General features: G+C 49.5%; 2 protein-coding genes across 4 annotated transcripts in view; both read right to left on the minus strand.

The window, feature by feature from the left end:
* Positions 1-71, minus strand: part of Lrfn1 (leucine rich repeat and fibronectin type III domain containing 1) — a 16,371-nt gene extending 16,300 nt beyond the window's left edge. Inside the window, exon 1 of the mRNA XM_026778072.1 lies at positions 53-71. The gene's annotated coding sequence lies outside the window, so the exon portion shown is untranslated. The remainder of the gene's footprint in view (positions 1-52) is intronic.
* A 4,992-nt stretch (positions 72-5,063) lies between these two features.
* The window catches only part of Gmfg (glia maturation factor gamma), a 12,056-nt gene continuing 3,867 nt past the window's right edge, over positions 5,064-13,252 (minus strand). Inside the window, exons 1-7 of one of the 3 annotated variants that reach the window (XM_005371279.2) lie at positions 11,616-11,733; positions 11,094-11,190; positions 10,931-10,980; positions 9,456-9,505; positions 6,586-6,668; positions 5,532-5,605; positions 5,064-5,231 (exon numbers count right to left, since the gene is read on the minus strand). In XM_005371279.2, coding sequence (XP_005371336.1) covers positions 5,160-5,231; positions 5,532-5,605; positions 6,586-6,668; positions 9,456-9,505; positions 10,931-10,980; positions 11,094-11,190; positions 11,616-11,723 — 534 coding nt within the window. In that variant the 5' untranslated portion in view covers positions 11,724-11,733 and the 3' untranslated portion in view covers positions 5,064-5,159. Of the gene's footprint in view, positions 5,232-5,531; positions 5,606-6,585; positions 6,669-9,455; positions 9,506-10,930; positions 10,981-11,093; positions 11,191-11,498; positions 11,553-11,615; positions 11,734-13,252 lie in introns of those variants that run through there. The other 2 variants (XM_026778071.1, XM_013355194.2) reach the window with 2 other exon arrangements.

Genomic DNA, 13,252 nt, shown 5'->3' on the forward strand with positions numbered 1-13,252 from the left:
CCCCCCCACACACCAGCTCTCTCCCTCACACCCTCGGAGTGGCGGGTCTTACCTCCTTTGAGACCCAGACCATGTTGGTAAGCCACCTGGAAGCAAGACTCTGTTCTACTCTGTTTCGTGACCTCAGATGGGGGCGGGGGTGGGCACACCCTGTCAGGAAACCTAGACCATACACCTCTAATTCCAGAGGGACCTCAGATCATATCACAGCATCCCAGGGGATCCAGATCCCACCCCCACGCCCATACCCAACACTCCGATGGCCCCCAGACCACACCCCAAAATCCACATAGGACTCAGACTATATGTCAGTGTCCAGAAAGAGCCCACCATAGCTTGACTCTTTGGGGAACTCTGGGAAACCAGACCGTGTTTCATAGCCATTCAGAGAAAAAAACTAGGTCCAACCCCAACAATGTCCTTCCTCCATCAAGGATCTTCATTTCCCTGCCCACCAGGAGGAACTGTAGTGATGGCTAATGTCTAAGGGACCCCAAACTTCTCTTCTGCCCTTGGAAGACCCTTAAATGCTTCTCATTCCCCCAACTATACCTCAGGTCATCATCCAACACCCTTGGGGACCTTGGACCTGTCACCGTTCCTTTCAGGCCCCCCCCTTGGTTTATCTGCCCCCATTTCCCACCCATCCCCAGCAATCAGTCCTGCTACCTTCAGCCCTTTCGGCCTCTGTGACTCCCAGGGATCCCAGAATGCCTTGTTTCTTCCTTCTTTCCCCCTTAGCGTCCACCTTCTGCCCTGCACAGAGCTGACCTCCTCATCCTTGCCTTAGAGCCCATGGGTATCTCAGGCCATGTTGCATCTCCTTTTGAGATACACATAGGAACCCCAAACTCAGCAAAGCCTTCCCTCAAAATCTAATCTATCTTTTTGCAGCGCCAGTGTCCCAAACACTTCCCATTAGGCACCCCCCGCCATGGAACTCCTCCCCCAAGCCCTGTAAATCCTTCCTAGGCACACTCCCAGAACCAACTCACCACCACAGATCTCTTCGGTGAATGATGGTTCAAGTCAAAACCAAGAGGAGCCCCAGGGGCTCCTAGTTTCCCTCTCCAGACTCCACCTGTCTACACCCTCCAAACACCAACTGCACTCCACCTTCTAGCACTACAGCTTTGAAGAAACAGAGTAGAAAGAGGGACTGGGGGGATCACTCAGCCTGTGAAGCCCTTGCCGTGCAGCAGGAAGGATGGTGGCTGAGACAGGCAGATCCCTGGGGCTTTTTGGCCACCCAGTGTAGCCTAACCTGCCAGCCCTAGGTCCCAGTGAGAGAATCTGTCCCATGAACAAAGTAAAACCTGTGCTGGAGAGATGGCTCATCTCTTAAAAATACTGACTTCAAATGGACCCAGGTTCAATTCCCATCACCTACCTACATAGCAGCTCACAACTCTCTGCGATTCCAGCTTCAGGGGAATTCAGCTCCCTCTTCTGACCTCCACAGGCACCAGATCGGCAAGTGCTACACAGACATTGTACCCGTACACATAAAATTTTTTTTTGTTCTGGGATTAAAGGTATCACCATTGCCCAGGCATATGACTTTTTAAAAAAATACTCATTCTACGCCGGGCGGTGGTGGCACACGCCTTTAATCCCAGCACTAGGGAGGCAGAGGCAGGTGGATCTCTGTGAGTTCGAGACCAGCCTGGTCTACAGAGCTAGTTCCAGGACAGGCTCCAAAGCCACAGAGAAACCCTGTCTCGAAAAAAAAAATACTCATTCTAATTTTCTTTTTTTATATTTATTTATTTTTATTATGTATACAACATTCTGTTTGTGTGTATGCCTAAAGGCCAGAAGAGGGCACCAGACCCCATTACAGATGGTTGTGAACCACCATGTGGTTGCTGGGAATTGAACTCAGGACCTTTGGAAGAGCAGGCAATGTTCCTAACCACTGAGCCATCTCTCCAGCCCGGCATATGACTTTTTACAATTCAAAAATAAAGATGGACCACTCCTAAGAAAGAACACCTGAAGTTGACCTCTGGCCAACACACACACTCACACTCACACATGTACATGCACGTACCACACATAAGGGAACAGGAGAATCACGGCAACAAACGTGAGCATAGATGCAGCCATACTGCAGGTGGCAGTGGTTCCGGGGTCTTCGGGTACGGAGGAGCTGCCCTGACTATCCCCATTTCACAAATGAGAATCACTGAGGCAGACAGAGGCTTAGTCCCCTACCCAGGGTCACACAGGTCAATAATAAGGGGCAGCATAGCATAAAAATGAAGGGAAAGAGGGGTGAAGTCAGGCTGGGGCTGGAGGTGAAGGGAGGAGGGAGGATAACGGAGACAGGACGGCTAAGTGAAGAGTCTATGAAGCAGGCAGGGGTATGGACCACTGAAAGTACCACACTGCAGTTCCTAACTAGAGCCCCAATTCTTACAGCAGACTTCCAATACAGACTAATAACCAAGCCTAGAATTCTTCACCAATTCTGGTCCTACCTGCTGTCTCAGGCCCCGCCCCAAAGCATAAATCCCACTCTATGTAATGGGCTGGTCCCAAATTTGTTAAGTAAACCAAGTTGCCTTTGCCTCTCAGTGTGTGGGCTAAAGGCGTGTGCTACCATGCCCCGCCTGAAACTCTAGATTCTTAGTAAGTAAATAATAGCCATCCTAGGCTCCACCCACAAATACAAGCCTCACCTCTTCTGAGTAAACCACATCCTCCATCTTTGCCTTCTTGCCCTTTAGAATCCTGACTTTTGGCCTAGGCTGGGAGTCTTTATTCTGTGCTAAATCCCTTCTGAGCTTCTCAAACATAAGCCCTGCCCCATGTCCAAGAGTAGAGAGAAGTTGCCCTGGGAAAACATAGAGTGCAGATTCAAAACAGAGAGCTTGGGCTGGCGAAATGGCTCAGTACCCACTGGCACCTCTGGCCAAGACTGAAGATCTGAGTTCGATCCCTGGAGCCCACAAGGTGGAAGGAAAGAAGTCCTGAAAGTTGTCCTCTGGCTGTCCCGCATGAACACACACCCGTGCACACACACACATACATACATACATACATACATACATACATACATACATGCGTACATACATACATACATACATACATACATACATACATACATCATACATACATACATACATACATCAATAAAAAGCCCCCGTTATACTGACTGACTCTTCATCGGATAATCTGTTCTGGACCCTCTGATTGGTTCTTGCTTTCCAAACTTGCTCTTGATTGGGTGAGTCCCATACATCACAACCTAAAAGCAAGTTCAATTCTGAAGGGTAGGGTAGGGAGAAGGGAAGGAAGGCAAAGGCGACTGAGATTCTTTCCTGAAACAGTGCAGTGTGGCCCTTGGATGTGTGATAGTCTGTGGCTTCAGTTTCTGTGCCTCGGTTTCTTCGTCATGGCCACCTACCTCTTCATCGCGCATTGTAGGAATTAAGCGGACGTCTGTATGGTACCTGTACTTGTCAAGCATTTGTGGTCATGAGTGTGTAATCTCGGACAGGTCTCATTGCCTCTCTAATCTTGGCAAGCCAGGGGTTCCTTGACCTCTTCATTAGATGTCCCTGTGATCCCCAGACCTCTCTTTCCCACCCCACCCCCAGCCATTGGGGACTAAGATTGTAATCAGAAGTAACTCGGGGCCAGGTAAACCCAGGGAGGAAGGCAGAGGCAGGTGGATCTCTGAGTTTGAGGCCAGCCTGGTCCACAGAGAGTTCCAGGACAACCAAGGTTACCCAGAGAAACCCTGTCTCAAAATTTAGGGGAATGGGGCCTCTAGCAGGGAGGAGACAAGCTTGATCCAAAAGCCCCCAGCCGGGCAACGGTGGCGCACGCCTTTAATCCCAGCACTCGGGAGGCAAAGGCAGGCGGATCTCTGTGAGTTCGAGACCAGCCTGGTCTACAGAGCTAGTTCCAGGACAGGCTCCAAAGCCACAGAGAAACCCTGTCTCGAAAAAAACCAAAAAAAAAAAAAAAAAACAAAAAAAAAAACAAAAAAAGCCCCCAGAACACGGAAGGCTAAAGACGTTTCTCCATGGCCCAGTTTAGAGATATGTTATCCAGAATTTCTCTGGGAAGGGCTTGTCTTGACTGGAGACAGGGAAAGAAGGGGCAGGGTGGGGCGAAGAATCTGAGGGAGCAGGAGGAGAGGCAGGACACAAATTCTCTTCTAGGCCCGCCCCTAGAAGCACTGGGGGGGGGGGACAGCTCAGGACCAAGGTCACTGTGTCATGGTTACCATGGCAACGGCCACCTCTCAACAGGGAACCTGAAAAAAGGTGGAGGAAGGGAGTTCCAGGGGCCCCCCGGTGTGAGGACTGGGGCGATAGTTAGCATAGCACAGGAAGTAGATCCACCTCTCTCAGGACGTCCAGTCTCAGAGCGCTGTGTACCCTGGGTGCTGAATACATGGCCTTCAGAGAGAAAGGTCTGAGAGAATTCAGCGCCCAGAGGTCCTGGAAGAACAGAAAGAGAAAAGACAAGAGCGTAGGGAGTCTCCCCTTCCCTGAGTCTTCAAGCCCTCTAGAGTTCACTGAGCCCTAAATCCTCTTCACTGCCCACAGTCCTGGGCCTTCAGGCTTGTCCAACCTTGAAGCTATCCATCCCTAGCATCCTACTGGTGCCAGAAGCAATTACAGTTTGATATATATATACCTTTAAATTCTTCCTACCTGAGGGCTCATCTGAGACACAAAGCATTTAGTACCAAAAGATGCCTTCTAATCCCAAAGTGGAAGAAGAGGTGAAGAGAGGGGGTACTTCACTTTCTCCTCTCAGGGGCCTTTCCCTCTTAGGAGTGACCCCTTCATGAATTCTAACATTCCCTCCCAAAATTCCCTAAGGGAATCCCGGCCACCGCAGTTTCCCATTCCATCCCAGGAAGCTCCACAGTCCCCTCCCTTGGTGGCTAAGAAACAGGTGTCTTTTCCTCCCCGGGCCAGTTTTGTTCCCCTGGAAACGTTTGCCCCCTGCCGGCCACAAGCTGGAACTGCAGGGACTGTCGGCCCGCACGGATAAAGAGACATCAGAACCGCACCAGAGTCGAGTTAAGGGTCGCTAAATTCCTGATTTTTTAACATTTATTTAGCTCTTGGATGTTCATCAGCCTAGGAGTCTGAGTATTCAAGCATAAAGATTCCATATCCCTGGCTCAAAGGTCAACGAAAGAAAGCTAACTTTTCTTGAAGCCAGGACTCTGTGAGGTCGTCTGTGGTGCGGATTTCAAACACCTGGGTAGAGAGAAAGAGGTCTCAGCATTATGATCCAGTGAGGCTTCCTGATCCCTCGGACTAAGGAGCCCAGATCCAAACCCTCCTCCTTCAACCCCTGGAGCCCAGACCTCTATGTGCTTCCTCCCTCAGACCCTGGAGTCCAAGCTCAGCTCTTCCCTCAGATCTGAGGATCCAGGCTCAACCCTCCTCTCTCAGATCCCAGGGGTCTGCTCCACAGTCCCAGGGGCTCAACCCCTGGCTTCCTCCCCCAGACCCCAGGGTCACCCAGCCTCTCCAGAGCTGGGGCTCCTTCTGGACCTTCGTAAGCTCCGCCGTCTGCACCAGTCTGTTTTTGCTCCCTGCATACATCATCTGTTGCTCAGGCTTGCAGCCTGTGTGGAGAAGAGAAGAACGGGTGTGGCTGGGGCACGACTCCGGGTTGGTAAAATTCAAGCGGTCATGTAGACACTGCAGTTTAAGGAGGATTGTAGCAGGACCCTGAAGGCTGTACTCAGGGTTTCTAGATTTGTTTAGGAGCTTCAGGTTTACAGTGAAGGTGTCTGGGAGAAGGAAGATTCAGGCCTCTGGTGGGGACTTCCTGGTAACATGAACAAGAATGTGTGCAGTCTTGACGAACCTAAGTGCCTACCTCCACTTCACGGCTCCCACATACAGCGTACCCCACACATATACATGATTACACTCTTTTCCTTAGACAGGGTCTCTCTATGTAGCCCAGACTGGCCTTGAATTCACAAAGATCTGCTTGGCCTGCCTCCTGGTGCGGGAGCTAAGGGCTTGAGTCATTCACTGAGTCACCGTGCCTGCCCCGTTTGTCGTTCAGATAAGGTTTCACTCTGTAGCCCAGGCTAGGCTGGGACTCAAGCTCCTTCAAGCCTCAGCCTCCCAAGGGCTGAGACTACAGGCAGAACACAACTATGTCTGGCTACAGTACCTTCAGAGTACTTTTTTTGGAAGGGGGTTGTTTTGTGTTTGTTTGTTTGTTTGTTTGTTTGAAACAGGATCTCTCTCTATAGCCCTGGCTGTCCTGGAACTTACTATGCAGACCAGACTGGTCTCAAATTCACAGTCTGTGTGCTAGCATTAAAGGCATGCACCAACATACCCAGCTACTATTATGCCCCTGAGTTCATTTTTTTTTTTTTTTTGATGGTGCTGGGAATAGAACTCAGGGCTTGCAACAAACTGGGCTGGTGCTCTACCCATATCCATACTTATAGGTGCCTATACCCACTTACATACACCTCCATAGCCATACACACACCTGCATGCACGCACACACGCATGCATGCACGCACTGCTCCTTGGCATCTAAGACCCTTTCCTCAGGACAGTTAGAGCCGTGTCTCACCCACGGGGCTGGAGAAGATGAAGCACAGAGGGTAAGACACCCTGCCATCGGCATGCACATACTTGTAGCTGTAAACCACAAACCTACGGCAGAGAAAGGAAAGTCACACTAGGACCCAGGAAGCAGTCCAGTCGCTGTTCTTTGAGTTCATGTCCTCGGATCCAGAGCTGGGTATGGCAGCACCTACCTGTAATCCCAGCACTTGCGAGGGATACAGGAGGAGCTGAAACTGAGTTAACCACAGCTACACAGTGAGTTTGAGGTCAGCCTGGACTTCATCAGTTCCTGTCTCAACTACTTAAAAAATGTAATTTGGGGGGGGGGGCTGGAGAGATGGCTCAGAGGTTAAGAGCATTGCCTGCTCTTCAAAGGTCCTGAGTTCAATTCCCAGCAACCACATGGTGGCTCACAACCATCTGTAATGAGGTCTGGTGCCCTCTTCTGGCCTTCAGGCATACAGACAGAATATTGTATACATAATAAATAAATAAATAAATATTTAAAAAAAAGAAGAAAAAAATGTAATTTGGCCGGGCAGTGGTGGCACACGCCTTTAATCCCAGCACTCGGGAGCAGAGGCAGGCGGATCTCTGTCAGTTCAAGATCAGCCTGGTCTACAGAGTGAGTTCTACAACAGGCTCCAAAGCTACAGAGAAACCCTGTCTCGAAAAACCAAAAAGAAAAAAAAAAAACGTAAATTAACGTTGAGCGTTCTCAGCCACGGGTTATTCACTTGGAGCGCAGACTCCCAGGGAGATGCCCTGGAACATGCGTGTGATGTGAGACTCATGCTGGGCCCCACGCTTCCCTGTCCCAGCAGTGGGACCTGAGGGCACAGCAATCACAAGGAGATGCTGAGAGCTGGTGCCTGACCCAGGAGCTGGAACTGGATGTGAGTCAAGATGCTAAGCACCACCTTCCAACGGGTCAGATTTCACACAAAAGACAAAGTCTAAGCTAAGAGCATCAGCATTGAACCTCCCAGGGGTGAGGCCCAGTTCTGGGTCTTGGGTCTTTGCAGTTATCAAAGGTCCCTGAGCCTGGGAATGAAGTTCAAAACTGGAGAGACCAAAATAGAATTGAGTCGAGATGAAAGATGTGGACAGACCAGTTTGAGTCAGGCACAGTGGCATAGGCCTGTGGTACCAGCACTCAGGAGGCTGAACCTGGCCATTGTCTGTAGTACCAGCACTCAGGAGGCTGAACCTGGCCATTGTCTGTAGTACCAGCACTCAGGAGGCTGAACCTGGCCATTGCCTGTGGTACCAGCACTCCGGAGGCTGAGCCTGGCATAAGCCTGTGGTACCAGCACTCAGGAGGCTGAACCTGGCATAGGCCTGTGGTACCAGCACTCCGGAGGCTGAGCCTGGCATAGGCCTGTGGTACCAGCACTCCAGAGGCTGAACCTGGCCATTGCCTGTGGTACCAGCACTCAGGAGGCTGAGTAAGAAATGGATGGAAATCAGAGAGGGCAGGGTGCATTTGGGAGGTAGAGGCAAGACCTGAAATTCATTTATTTATTATGTATACCATTTTCTGCCTGTATGTATGCCTGTGTGCCTGAAGAGGGCACCAGATCTCATTAAAGTGGGCTGTGAGCCACCATGTGGTTGCTGGGAATTGAACTCAGGACCTCTGGAAGGGCAGCCAGTGCTCTTAATCTCAGAGCCATCTCCCCAGCCCAAGACCCGGAATTTAAAGCTGTCCTTGGCTATATAATGAGTTCAAGGCCAACCTGGGATACCTGAGACCATTTTTCAAAGGAACAGCAAGAAGAGCTGGAGAGATGACTCTATGGTTGAGTACTTTTTTTTGTCCTTACACAGGACAGAAGATGAGTTCCCAGGACCCATACCAAGTGGTTCACATACACACATATACATAAATAATAAATTTCAAAAAAAATTGTTTTGGTTTCTTGAGACAGTCTTTCTCTGTGTAATAATCCTGGCTGTCCTGGAACTCACTCTGTATGTAGACCAGGCTGGCCTCAGATTCACTGAGATCCACCTGCCTCTGCCTCCTGAGTGCTGGGGTTAAAAGTGAGCACCACCAGCACCCGGCAAATTTCTGGAGATATGTCCCAGCAGTTAACAATTTTTGCCCTTACAGAGGACTAGGTTCAGTTCCCAGCACCCACAAGGTGGCTCACGACACTCTGTTCTAGAGCATCCAAAGCCCTTTTCTGGCCTCTGAGTACATGTAGTGCATAGACATACATGCATGCAAAACGCCCATACACATAAATACAAAAAAATTTCTGAGACAAGAGCTCACTATCTAGATCTGACTGTCCTGGAACTCGCTCTGTAGACCAGGCTGGCCTCTGACTCACAGATATCCTCCTGCCTCTGCCTCCCAAGTGTGGGATTACAGGTGCTGTGCCACCAAACCTGGCCTTAAATATTTTTTAATTTTTAAAATGTCCTCCTGGTTTGTTTACCCTTTAAAAACTATTAGCATAAGGACTGGAAAGATGGCTCAGAAGTTAAGAGCACTTGCTGCTCTTTCAAAGACCTAGGTTCCATTCCCAGTAGCCACATGGTGGCTGACAACTAAGTCCAGGAGATCCTATGTTGTCTTCTGATGTCTACGGGCACCAGGCACACATATTGTACATAGACACACCTACAGGCAAAATACTCATGTACATAAAACAAAATAAATAGATCCTTATCATACTAGTATAAAATTCTGTAATAAAATATTATCAAATCAACAACATTTTCTAGACTATGACTTCATGGCTTCAAATTCAGAGATCCTGAGCACATAGACAGAACTGGAGCCCCATAGCTTCCCAATCTGTAGGTCTTTTATCACTCCCTACCCATAGTCCTCCACACCACCCCTTCCTCCAGGATTCCTACCTGGGTTGTCTCTCTGGCAACTCAGATCTAAGTTCCTCTGGGGAAATGTTCTGAGAGAGAGAACAAATGACTATCGTTCAGTTAGAGAAAGAGAGAGAGGGAAGGAGGGAGGGAGGGAACAAATAACCATCATTCAGTTCATTAAATGAGCACTTGAAATGTGATCGTTGTTCTAAGAAGAGAAGCATGGGCAGATTCATTGAGTTTTCTCAGAACCATGTGGGGAGGTCTTATTATACCCACTTGCCAGCTACAGAAACTGAGGCACACCAATGTCAAGGGACTTGCTCCACATTGCACAAGACACTAAATGCCGGAGTTCCGATTTGAATCAGTGTTCCCATGGTAACCACTGCACTCTACTTCCTTTCAGGGGGCCCAAGGAAGCCCAGCTCCTCCTGGTCAATACCCTCCCTTGCCAAGAGCCTCAACCCCAGAAAGAAGGAAGGAAGGCAGGCTAATGTGGACAGCGAGGTCACAAAATGGAAGGCTTATCCAGTTATACAGGGTTGTTGGTGGCTTTGAGCTACCTTATCTAGAACGGAAGCCCTATGTGCTGGCTAGTTTTATGTCACCTTGACATCTGAGGGGAGAAAACACAATTGAGAAATTGTGTCTATTAGAAGGGCTGTAGACAAGCCTGTAAGACACTTTCTTTAGTGATACAGGAAGACTCAGACCATTGTGGGTTGGGCCACTCCCTGGGCTGCTGGTCCTGGGTTCTATAGGAAGGCAGGCTGAGCAAGCCATGGGAAACAAACCAGTAAGCAGCTCCCTCCATGGCCTCCACCTCAGCTCCTGCCTCCAGGTTCCTGTCTGCTTTGAGTTCTTGCCCTGCCTTCCATCAGTGGGACTGTGATTCAGGATATGCAAGCCAAATAACCCCTTTCTCCCCAGCTCGTGTGGGTCATTGCGTCACAACAATAGTTAACCCTAGCTAAAATAACTGGCTATTTTTTTTTTAAAGGCAGGGGTAAGGCTTGAACTCAATGTGTAGGATCAGGTTGGCTTCCAACACAGAGAGATCTGCCTGTCTCTACCTTTTGAGTTCTGGGATTAAAAACCAGAGCCACAGCCGGGCGGTGGTGGCGCATGCCTTTAATCCCAGCACTCGGGAGGCAGAGGCAGGCGGATCTCTGTGAGTACAAGACCAGCCTGGTCTACAGAGCTAGTTCCAGGACAGGCTCCAAAGCCACAGAGAAACCCTGTCTCGAAAAACTAAAAAAAAAAAAAAAAACAAAAAAACAAAACCAGAGCCACTGTGCCCAACCTTTGTTTGACTTTTTGATACAGGGCCTCTTGCAGCCCAGGCTATCCTCCAGCTAACGTTGTGGCCCTCCCATCTCCACCTCTAGAGCGCAGGCATTACAAGCAGGTGTCATTGTACCTTGCTTATGACGTATCCAGGGAGCAGTCTACCAACTCTGTCCCCAGACCTCTCACTGTGTTCAGGGGTCCCACATCCCGGCCCTCACCTGGAATTCTTCCTCCAGCACCACCATCTGCCGGTCTTTGTCCACTTTCACTGGAGAGGGATAGAACACAGGTTACAAGTCCCTCCCATCCCAGGGGACATTAGCCCAGCCCTCCCTCCCTGTCACCCCTGCCCCACCCTTCCATAGGGCAGAAGTCACTGACTTATGATGGCTGCATTGTCAGTTTCTTTTCGGAAGCGGAATTTCCTCAGCTTTTCCTTTAACTCCGGGTCCACTTCACACACCACCAAGGAGTCCGACTGCCAATGGGACAGGGAGGAGTTGAACTGGCTTGGCCTCTAGCCTGGCTCCTTTCCTGACTCAGTTTCCCTGTAAACCAGGGAAGAAGCTGAAGCTAGCCCATGTGAGAGGTCTCTGGCAAACACCTCAGAGGGTGCCAGTCACTGGGACACACGGCTCAGCTCCAGGGTATACACAGAGGGCAGGTTCTACCTTCCTGCTAGGTTCTCATGGATTACTCCAGAAAACCCAAGGATCTGCTTGCTTGGGGCCAAAATAGAACCACCACCTCTCTGCCCTAGCTATATCCTTTGCCTCAGCTGGGTACCTTCCTTCCCCGCCTGTGACCTTCATCCTCAGCTGACCTTCATCCAGGCACCCTCCTTGCCCCAGTCCACCCTAAACAGCAGGCCCAAGCCCTTCCTTGCCACCCAGGCCCTCTGACCATGGCTTTTCTGTCCTCAGGCCTCTTCTCAGTTCCGCTGTCTTCTAGAGGTGGGGACCCAGGCTGAGGGGTGGACTGGGAAGGGGAAGGCTTCACCAAACACCACATCCTGTTTATGCCCAGCCTGAGACAACTGTCACAAAGGGCTCCTCCCCTTCCTTCCTTCCCTGCATCTGCCAGAACCCAGGAGGCCTTGTGGCCACTGAGATGGAGGTTCAAATACACGGTGAGGCTTGCCCCACTGTCCGGCCCTAGCTAAGGAAATCCACGACTCTGGTCTGGGATCGCTGTGAAGATAATAGCTTCAGCTATCCCCCAGGTTGATAGACGTGCCCAATAGTTAGCAAGTCCGGTGTTGTAGAATACACCTTCAGTTCCTGCACTTAGGCAGAAGCAGGAGGATCTTTGTGAGATTGAGGTCAGCCTGGTCAATATAGTGAGTTCTAGGACAGCTCTTCCAGGGCTACTGTTAGAACATAGTCCAGGGATGGAGCTGCGTGAGGATTCTGAGTGCTTATGACAAACTGCAAGAAAACTAGACAGACATCTTGTGACCTCCGTTTCTTCAAAACATGGTTTTTGTTTGTTTGTTTGTTTTTTGGTTCCTCGAGATAAAGTTTCACTGTGTAGTCCTGGCTGTCCTGGAACTCGCTCTTTAAACCAGGCTAGCCTAAGACTCAGAGAACCTCCTTCCTCTGCCTCCGTGACACTGGGATGAAAGGCCTGTGCCACCATGACTGGCTAGGTCTCCGCCTCTTTTATCAACTTCACTCTCCAAGGTCTCATAGTTTCTAGAGTGGTGACTGACTACAAAGAGAGACCCTGTCTCAAAAATAAATAAAAGTGGTATATAACTCAGGATGGCTGCAAGTCTGAGGCCACCTGGTTGACAAGAGTGAACTCCAGGATAGGCAGAGTTACACATAGATACTACATCCCAAAAGACTGGAATAGGACCTGTGAGATGGCTCGGTGGGTAAGGGTACTTGCTACCAAGCCTGGGGAACTAGGTTCAGTCCCTGCAACCCACATGGGGAAGGTGAGAACCAATTCCCACAAATTATTCTATGACCTCCACAAGTAGGATATGGCATTTTCATGTATATACGAACATAAACAAATAAAAAATAATCTAATAAAAATTTTTAAAATGAGGGCTGAAGCAATGGTTCAGAGGTTCAGAGCACTGGCTGCTCTTCTGGAGGTCCTGAGTTCAATTCCCAGCACCCAGATGGTGGCTCACTACCATTTATAGGGGATCTGATGTGCTCTCTGGCATAAAGTTTTCATATACATAAAATAAATAAATCTTTTGAAAAATTTTAAAAATGAAAGAGTAGATACTAGTAGGGCATAGTGATGCATGCTTGTAATTCCAACACTTGGGAGGCAAGAGCAGGAGAGTGGAGAATTGCAGGCCATCCTGGGCTACATAGTTCAGCTTTTGTCAAATGCAGCAAACCAGAGCCAGTCCTCCCACTCTAGCCTTTGGAAGATAAAGACAGGAGATCAAGAGTTAAGGCCACTTGTGGCTACATACCAAGTCTGAGGCCAACAAGGACCACAGTGAACCCAGCCTGGACCTAGATCCTGTCAAGAGAGAGAGAGAGAGAGAGAGAGAGAGAGAGAGAGAGAGA

This window comes from Microtus ochrogaster, unplaced genomic scaffold (assembly GCF_000317375.1).
Source record: "Microtus ochrogaster isolate Prairie Vole_2 unplaced genomic scaffold, MicOch1.0 UNK103, whole genome shotgun sequence".
NCBI lineage: Eukaryota > Metazoa > Chordata > Mammalia > Rodentia > Cricetidae > Microtus > Microtus ochrogaster.